At 43.4% G+C, this 9,703-nt stretch overlaps 1 protein-coding gene across 2 annotated transcripts; it reads right to left on the reverse strand.

Moving 5' to 3' along the window:
* Window positions 1–225: 225 nt before the first annotated feature.
* Window positions 226–8,669, reverse strand: SLC35G1 (solute carrier family 35 member G1). Of its 2 annotated transcripts, none has more exons than XM_059054528.2 (3): window positions 8,406–8,669; window positions 3,737–3,917; window positions 226–1,542 (listed from the first exon to the last, which is right to left on the reverse strand). In XM_059054528.2, exons 1-3 carry the CDS (start codon window positions 8,581–8,583, stop codon window positions 804–806), a joined length of 1,098 nt encoding a protein of 365 aa, XP_058910511.1. In that variant the 5' UTR covers window positions 8,584–8,669; the 3' UTR covers window positions 226–803. The 2 variants fall into 2 exon arrangements, with proteins under 2 accessions (XP_058910511.1, XP_066881134.1); XM_067025033.1 differs by having other exon boundaries at window positions 3,737–3,914; window positions 8,406–8,666.
* Between the last annotated feature and the right edge of the window lie 1,034 nt (window positions 8,670–9,703).

Genomic DNA, 9,703 nt, shown 5'->3' on the forward strand with positions numbered 1-9,703 from the left:
ATGATTTTTAAACACCTTAACTTAGAAAGTTAAGAAAAATTTAGTGCAGTTTCAAAAAAACAGAGGACAATTAGACTTACAGAATGTAGCTACAAATGCTAATGCCACTAAAACAGAAAACTATTAGCCAAATTTGGTGATTTAAAGATTTTTTTTAAGTTTATGTATAAAAATTTCAGCATTAAAGTGAAAAGGCACAAATATGGGTTAAAAGAATGACAATAATTTATAAAAGCCTTGAAAATAAGGCTAATTCATTTGTTTTATTAATACCATTAAGTAGGCACCTACTCCAGGTTTCAGCTTTGGCCTCCTAAATGGGATTACATTTCAAATGAATTCTCAATACAACACTAATTATACAGCAGCATTATTATCAATAAGTTTCTTAGCCTCTACACTGCTAAAAGAGAATCTAAAATTTCCTCCCACCTATATCCCATCAAGTACCAAAAATACACTTTTAAAAATTACATATATTTATACTTGAGTCATAAAAAATTGTGCAGTTTTTCTTCAACTAATGATGTGTTCTCTTACCAAATGCCACCCCAACAACCAAAGCCAAAACCAAAACCAAAAAATAACTGACACACACAAAAAATAATAATTGCTATACCCAAATGACTGGCTATCCTCAACTAATTAAAGACATACCATATTCAAAAATGGTACCTTAACTATGAAATGTATTGTATATAGTCAATGAAGTAAATGCAGATTTTCCAGGTGTGTATGCGGGTGGTATGTCTCAACTGGGTGATGGTGTACTTTAAAGAAATACACATTTCAGCAATGACGCTTTATTTGGAGCTCTGGTACCATTTACGAACGGCCGCTCCAATGCTACTGGCTACTACACATAAGGAGCCACCCACTGTCCACCACGACGGCACATCATGAAAGAAAATAATCTGAAAGATAAAAGCAAAGACCACATCCATAGTCTTCATTAATGCTACTAGCCCTGCTTTTTCTATTTGAATGGCTTTTGCGAGAAACACCTGACCTCCCAAACCAAACAGCCCAATTAGTATGAGAAATAGCCTGTCCAACCCACAGTGCGGCAGACTCCATTCTCCTAATATAGAAAGGGCAATGATGCACTCGGTAAGGCCAGCTACTACATAATACCAAATGCTCAACATGTAGTCCACAGATGTCCCTATTTTCCTTAGGATAACTAAAGTCACGGCAGCAAACACAGCGTGGACAAGTGCTGCGAAAGCACCCTTCACGTGAACTGAATAGTCTTTATCCGTCTCCACGACTTCGGAACCAAACAAAAATGGCGGCCTCACGATAAGGATCACTCCGGTGATTGTGAATGCAGTGAAGACAGCGTCCCAAAGGCTATACTTTTCCTTGAGAAATATGCAAGCAATAATAGACGTAAACACTGGACAGCTAAATGAGATAACCGTGGCATCAGCGAGGGATGTTGATTGGTAGGCGTAGTATAAAAGGATCATGGCACTAGAACCAAGGACTCCTCTGAGAAGGAGGAAGATTCGTTGACCTTTGGGGCCTATAAACCCAGTTCTGTAAATTCAAAGGAAGGAATGCATATTAAATGAACTCAGTATTTGTTTTCAAATTACATTTTTAAATTAAGCATTATCTTAAAAGTCCTAACTATCAGAAAACAAGGAAATAGTAAATTAATTATGTCTCCAACTATTATACACCTTTTAGAAAGTGTTTCCTAAGTATAGCTAATGACATTAAAGTGTTCACAGTAGAAGCAAAAATAGCACAAGAGAAATACATAAATAGCATAATTATAAGTCAGCAAATATAGATATTATTTTCCCTAGGTATAGATATATGCCTGCAAAAAAGACAAAACGAAGAATATACTGAAATGTTCATCATGGTTATACCTTAATAGGTGGACTCATAGGTAATTTTCCTTTCTATTTCTTTTCCCCAAATTTTCTACAATGAAAAGTGTTATTTTTATAATAAATACAATTTCATTATTTAGCTGCCCTGTATAACCTGGGAATGCAAGTGTGCATTCCCAATCTTAGTGAGTTTTTCTGTTACAGCTAAAAGCAATGCTAAAATTTATTTCAGCCATTGAATATGAGATAACTTTTCATTGTTCTCCTTAGGAAAAGAGTTAAAATACACTGGAAAAGAAACTGTAGCATTCGGATAAATATAATAACTGCTGCTCAAATGCTTTACAATTAAATATTTATGAAGCAGAGTACTGTGTAAGTTCCTGGCTAGCTGTGGCTCATTAGTCTGTGCCAGAGCTGGCCTTTTTAGAGCAGCGTCTAGGCTTGATATAGGGAGCCCTTCGTCTCTGGAGTTAGAAATGAAAGTGTGGTCACCTTTGGTCCATACTTTGAAAAGCTAAGAGTTTTTCGTGATAGTGAAACATAAAATGGGTCAAAACAGATTAATGCCAACAATTTAAGAAAATTCTTCTAAGTGCCTTCCTGCCAATACTTTTACTCCAAAATGGAATGACTGTGTTAGCATCAGTGGTCTGTTGCCACCTTTAGACATTTCTGAAGACTTACCTACCATCTTTCCTAAAATATTGTGACTTGTCCACACCTACACGGGAATTTCTGACAATATTTTTTTTTTTTTTTTTTTTTGCGGTACGCGGGCCTCTCACTGCTGTGGCCTCTCCGTTGCGGAGCACAGGCTCCGGACGCGCAGGCTCAGCGGCCATGGCTCACGGGCCCAGCCGCTCCGCGGCACGTGGGATCCTCCCGGACCGGGGCACGAACCCGTATCCCCTGCATCGGCAGGCGGATTCTCAACCACTGCGCCACCAGGGAAGCCCCTGACAATATTTTTGATCTTAGCGGATTTTCTTTTTCACCAAAGACTTGGGATAAGGAGTGAAACTATTCTAAGTAAATCTGCACTGAGTTATAGATACAAAGAGACTTTGGTAGCAAGTGACTAAAGCTTTTAATCTGGAGTTTAAGCATCTTTACCCGAAGAGAGAAAGAGCCAAACAGCCACCAGGAACCCAACAGGCCCTCCTCCCAGGCATCTAAGTACACGGGGGTGTGTAGAGGTTACAACAGTGTGGGGAAGGTATAATTTTCACCTGGGGAGGGTGTGTGTATGGGGTCCATGTGGAAGGAGAAGGGGGGCTGGGCGGGGAGAGAAGAGTAAGGATGGGGACTACAGTTTTCGTACAGGTAGAGGACAAAGGATATCATTCCCTCCAGTTTACAGATGAGGACACTGAACAAGAAAAGAGCTAAAAAAGGCCTTTCTCAAGATCCCCTTTTCCCTTTCTCATGGCACCCTAGTGGGAAGACCTAAATATTATTACTGTAACCTTTTGTCTGCCCTGGTAGGCGAGCAGCCTGTTCTACTTAAAGAAACCTCTGACACTAGGAGACACTACTGTTTCCTCCCGTTTACTTTTTTCTTCCAAATACTAGTTATGCCAAAGGAAAGAGGGAGGGTGGTACAAGATGGGGGGAATTGTACAAGGAAAGCTTTGTTCTCAAATAGGGGGTGGTAAATAACTGAAGCTCTTTCCCCTCCTTTGTTTGGGCATGTGGTTGGTGCTTATGAGAGCGTCTTCTCTGGGTGGATCCTTGTGACTTTTCATTAATCTGAGCCAAAGGGTGTAGGGACTGGTAAATCTATGAGAGGGATAAAAGCAGAGTCTGTAGAGTAGATCATTTAAGCAGGTCAAAAGATTTACAAACATTTATTAATACCTTCTACTTTTCAAGTAAGAAATACTTACTTTCTGTATATTAAGCAAGGGATAATGATTAGCATTTGGAACACACATCGGAATGCACTAATTTCTACAGCGTGGATGTCTTGCACTTTTTTAACAAATAAAGAGCCCACTGAGAATAGGAACGCAGACAATAATGTGTAAAACAAGCCAAGTCCAGGACAGGGTGCTTTCTTCTCAGCTTCTGAAAAAGATTAAATTCTGGTTAGTCCTTGCTTCCAAGGGTATGTTTTATCACTTTTACTTAGAAATTGAGAAAAATGGAACAATATTAATAGCTAACAGGCTACAAAAATTACCTCCTAAGCATATCCGTCCTCTGGATCTGAACCATTTTCCCCACGAAGAATAAGGAACCATAGACAAAGGGCAACAATTTAAACCTACATTTTTAAAATGCAGTTCACCCTATAAAATGGATCTCTTTGGCTCACTGAAGACTCATCCCTCACTTCTAAGTCAAAAAGAAGTAAAAAGCTTGCCAAGATGGTGAAAGAAATCTTTAAGAAATGCTTATCAAGATGGCTAGAGAAAAATGCTTCCAAGTGATATTTTATATCATCTCATTGGTGAACTCAGCTTTATGTAGAAAGTGTTCTTTTCTGGAAAACAGGTCCTAACTGTGTGATATGGCTACTTGTTGATTAGCTGACTTCCCCCACAAGCCTGTAAGCTCCTCCAGGGCTAAGATCTCAGCTGCCCTGTTCAGGCCTGGCCCATGGAAGACCCTGAATAAGTATTTGCTGAAGGAAATAACATAAGAAAATTTCATGGAAAGATGTAGGGTCTAACACCACAGGCAAAAGCATAATCTGAGAAGGCTCTCTGTTTAGTTATTTTGAACTGTTAAGGAGATCTTAAAGTTTTCATGGTTTACGACTTATCTTACATTTAGAACATAAACTCTTTGAGGCCAGGGGCTAGGTTATCTATCCCCCTGACCTCAAAGTGATTAAAAATATAAAAAAACAAAAAACAGGACTGCCATCTAGTTCTTGGCTTGATCTGAACCAGGAAACTTCTGCTTTCTCCAGGGCATCAAGTATTCAATCCATTAATGACAGTCTGTAGAAGAAGCCACTGCCTCTGTCTTAAACAGCTGCCTAAGACAGGAGTAGAACCTGCTTTCAAATCTCACCCCCATCATTCAGAGGAGAGCAAAATGAAACAGGGTAAGCAGAGAACTCCTTAAAAGATAGGCCACACACTGAGGAATATTTTTTCTTTCTTTTTTGAAACTAACACAGAAACAAGGACAGAATAGGAAGGAAACACAGTACTGGCCCTTGTTAGTTAAGAGCATAGCAGAGGTGAAGGATGTGTAGGCACATGCAATTTGTAGTAAAACAAGGATTATCATTCCAATCTAGGAATTTACAATGGGTTACTCAGCCATAAAACAGTACTTCACAAAGTTTGTTTGTTTTAATGCCCTTTTCTGATAAACACACAAAGTTTGTTTGTTTTAATGCCCTTTTCTGATAAACACAAACACCAGGTAATACATTTCAACATCCTCATGTTAATTAGATACCTTTGCCCACAAGTGACAAACAATTTGCAAAGTGGGACCAAACTCTGATGATGCACAATCTTCCTGGGGGTACACTACAGCCTTTGTAGTAAAAGATGCCATTCTGGTCAGTGGTCTCCACCGTTTCCTGTTCTAGGTGTACTGCTGAAGAGAATGACTTGGAGCTAGCAGTCGTCACGTAATAGGTTATCCATTTTAAGTGCCTGAATCCTCCACATTCTGTCCTATATCTATGTGCTCAGACACTGTAGGAACCAAACTACACATACCCACTCAGCCCATGAGAAGGAAGCTTTAGAAGACTTCCAAGTTAAGCACCACAAAATACATGTATTGGCTCTGGTCAGCCTTAAGAGGTCAGTTTCTGAAACTTCAGAATTCAGGTCCAAATAAAATAGTTTTTCTTTCTTTCTATAAATTTATTTTATTTCTTTTTTATTTTTGGCTGTGTTGGGTCTTTGTTGATGTGCGCAGGCTTTCTCTAGTTGTGGCGAGCAGGAGCTACTCTTCATTGTGGTGCGCGGGCTTCTCATCACGGTGGCTTCTCTTATTGAGGAGCATGGGCTGTAGGTGCGTGGGCTTCAGTAGTTGTGGCTCGCGGGCTCTAGAGCGCAGGCTCAGTAGTTGTAGTGCACGGGCTAAGTTGCTCCACAGCAGATGGGATCTTACCGGACCAGGGCTCGAACCCATGTCCCCTGCATGGGCAGGCGTATTCTTAACCACTGTGCCACCAGGGAAGCCCCAAAATAGTTTTTCTTAAAAGAAACCCAATCCTTACATAGAACCTACACCCTCAGACAGAACAGAATAGTAAGATTGAGGACAGAAAACATCTCCCTGGTCTATATTTCAAGGAACTTCTCCAACCTAAACTTTTAAAATTTTCTCCAGGAGTATTTTAACTTAACATGATATTTTAAGTCTTTTAAAACTTTAAGTTACAAGGTCTAGTTGAACTTGATTATTTTTTATAAGACTGAGGACTGGTTCTCCTCAGGAAAACCTCAGTCTCTTACAGAACAGTAATTTCAATTCTCTGTCAAAGGAGATGGACAAGAGAGTAGCATAATCCAAAGAGGCATCTGCCTATGTAATATGCTTCCATGATCATACTCCACTGAAAACATATCTAATAATTTGGCAACTCTAAATAATTCAAGTTAAGTAAGTGGCCACAGTGCGATTTCCTGAGTCAGAAGAAAACTGAAAAGTTGCTCACTTTCTCTATCCTCTGCTTTAAACTGGTGATTCACTACCCACGTTGGGAATTATAACCAACTAGGGAACTTCTAAAACTTCAATGCCAGCCCTACCCTAGACCCACTGAAATAGGACCTTGGTCACTGTAAAAAGCTCTACTGGTTTCAGGGCCACTGCTACCCTAAGGAACTCACTCCTTCCAGGGGGATATGAGGCACAGACTTAAGACAACTTATTCTCCTTGCTTCAGTCTAAGACCCACACTGTCCCTCAAGAAAATAAACAGATGTCTTAGGATAGCTGTGTGCTGTCTATGAAGGTTATCCAAGAATGTAAGAAAAATGGGTAACAGTTTCAACCTGAACTTGAAAATGAACTTTCTTGAGATGACCAATTGGGTTAAGAGGCTAAAATGATACTGACACAAAGTTCAATGACCACAGTACGGGAGTTTAAAGTGTTTCTATGGCAATCCCGTTTTTGGAATATTATCTGGTCACCTTATAGTAATAAGTATTACTAAGTCTTATTATTAGCAACTTTCTTTGAAATTAAAAGACCCCTCGATTCTTAGGTGCAGCTGCTTACGTAGGTTTTGCCACCTTCTGCCTGAAGTATTCCTCTTTGGTTCACAAACAGGGGAATCATTTAAGAGTTTGCAAGGACTAACTCAGCAGTCCATCGTAACAATGTTCAGCCATAGGATGCTAAGGTAAGAAACTGACTTCTTCAAAGCTGCACATCTGGTCAGCTCAGCTGAAGGTAACCCTTACATAAATGATCAGAAGCCTGATCATTTCCCTTAGCATCAAGGACAAAAATGCAGCAAGAACCATCTCCCTGGGGTTTGTCTCTCTACAAAATGTGTGAATTTTCTGACTCTCAAGAAAGTGCAGACAGAAAGCGGGGTCGGCTAAAAGCCATAGAAATCCCAGGTCACACTTAAGGGAGGTGATCAAGAGGATGAGGTGGTGCAGACTGTGTAATTTTGTCTTGAAAGGAGATCTGCTTATTTCTCTTTTCTTTGAGGAAGTTGCTCCAGGTGGGTGGTGGAGTTCAAGGAGGAATGTGCTTGGGGCTGGGAGAAAGGGCCCTGAGCTGGGTCGCTAGCAAACTGGGATCCTATCCCTGGTGCTGCCCGGACCTGTGAAGTGTCTCATCCACACATGCTAGATCTTCGGGAAAACAAAACAAAACAAAAAAACCCTCCCAAAGCCCTCACCTTCCCAGGCCTCAATTTCATCATCTGTGAAAGGAAGACATTGAACAAGATAGGTTTCTCACAGGGGCTCCCTGGCTTTGCAGGCGGCTCCGCGAACCTCTTACCGGTGTTTGTAAGATTGTGCCTCTGTCTCATTTTGCATCAGTTGCTACAAATTCCTTGTAACTCAAAAAGGTTAAGAACCAGTAGTAGTCCCACTCAACTCTGCCTTCCCAAGATTCTAAAACTCTGAGACAAACGTTTTTCTAGACTCGATGCTTTTCAACTTCCTCTTCAAGCAACACCGTTTACATTGAGCTCAGTTTTCTTGCTTAGCTTCCTCCCAACCTCGGCCAGCTGCGGGATGGCCTTTCTCGCTGACTCCCAATCTCGGGCAGGGCGCACCGAACAGCAATCTGACTCCATGATCCTGCCCGCAACACTTTAATCACTTTAATTATAGGAACAGTTTCAGAATCCCAAATGGGCTCCAGAACAGTCAGAAACTTTCTCCGCTCTTCCCGCCGACGGGGGCGCGTGGGGCTTCTGCTTTACAGCCCGCCCGCCCCCGCCCCCAGGTGACAGCGCGAGGCTGTTCACGAGCTCCGATTAGGGTGGGAAGGGGGGCCGCGGTCCACACGGGGCCCCCGGCCGGCGGCTGCGGGGACCCCCACCGCTGGCGCCCTCCCGGTCCCCCACGGGCGAGACCCGCACCAGGGTCCGTGCGCCGCACTCACCCTGCTCCGCGTGCGAGCCGCACGGCAAGGAAGGACACTGCCAGCACCCGCCGGGGCCGGGCGTCTCCGCTACCTCGGTGGCCGCCGACTCTTCCCTGGAGCCCGCGGGCGGGATGTCCACCAGCGGCAGCCCGGACTCCAGCCGCTTGGCGGCCCCAGTGTCGTCCACGGGCCGCATCGCCCAGCCGGCGAGCTCCCCGCGGCCACCGCGGCGTCTGGCGCCGGCAGCCGCGGCTCCACTGCTCCGCTCTTCCGGCCCGCGGAGGTGGCGGTGCGGCGCATGCGCGCGCGGCCCCTTTCGCCTCCCCACCCCCTCCACGGGGAACCGCGCTCGTCCTCTACTACCCTCTCACCTTCAGGTCCCCCAGGGGAAGGCCAGCTGCCTCCCAGGTCAGGCTGTGGTGCCCGGGGCTGGCCCCAAGGCGTCCACCCCTCTGCTGCGGTCCGGCTAGACTGGCGAGCGGCTTGGAGTCATCCTTCCCAAGGCACACTAGACCTCTTTCTGTCATTGCGAAAGGAGGCAGGGACCCCCGCGGGCCGTGTAATCTTCTCTTAGGGCGGCCAGTTGGGAAGTTAGGGGAGTGTGCATTTATTTCTCCGTGTGGCGCCGCATTCAGCACCTCTAGGACACCCTGAAGACCTTGCCAAGCACTGTGCCTGTCTTTGAAGGATCGTGGGTTTTCCCTCTGTTTTCTGTCGTTGCCACTTATCCAAGGAGAGTAGAATTTTACTGGTTTTAGGTTTAAAAAAAAAAAAGATTAGCACATAACCATACGGGAAATGTATCTATAAGACTGGGGCAGAACCCATTTATATGTTTTTTGTAACCGTAGGCATTCATTATTGATCTTTATTGTCTGTATTTCTGTCTAACCATCTCTCTCTTTTCCTTCGTCATTTGCTTCGTCCTCCCTCCCTGCCTCCCCCCCTCCCTCCCTTCCTGTTGTCAACCAAGTCATCCTAATTTGGTTAGAAATAAAATTCCAATAATCTGATGTAACTGCACCTGGTAAAATCAAAGATTTATGTCATTTGGCCCTAGGAATCACTAATACCCTCTTTATGTTTACGTAATTCTTTTTTCATCCCTTTGCTTGCTTCAAATGTGAAAAGAGAGTCTCTGGGCAAGGATGAACCTGTCTAAATTGTTCTAGGTCCAAGTTCAAGTAGGTTACTAAACAAGAGAATGAGATTTGCCTTTACTTAGTTGCGCAACGGGATCCACAGCTGAGCAATATTGGACTTGAAATCAGGAGTCCTGGGTTTTGGCTCTGATTCTGTCACTGAGTGTGTGACCT

The sequence above is a fragment of the Kogia breviceps genome, chromosome 2 (genome assembly GCF_026419965.1).
Source record: "Kogia breviceps isolate mKogBre1 chromosome 2, mKogBre1 haplotype 1, whole genome shotgun sequence".
Lineage (NCBI taxonomy): Eukaryota > Metazoa > Chordata > Mammalia > Artiodactyla > Physeteridae > Kogia > Kogia breviceps.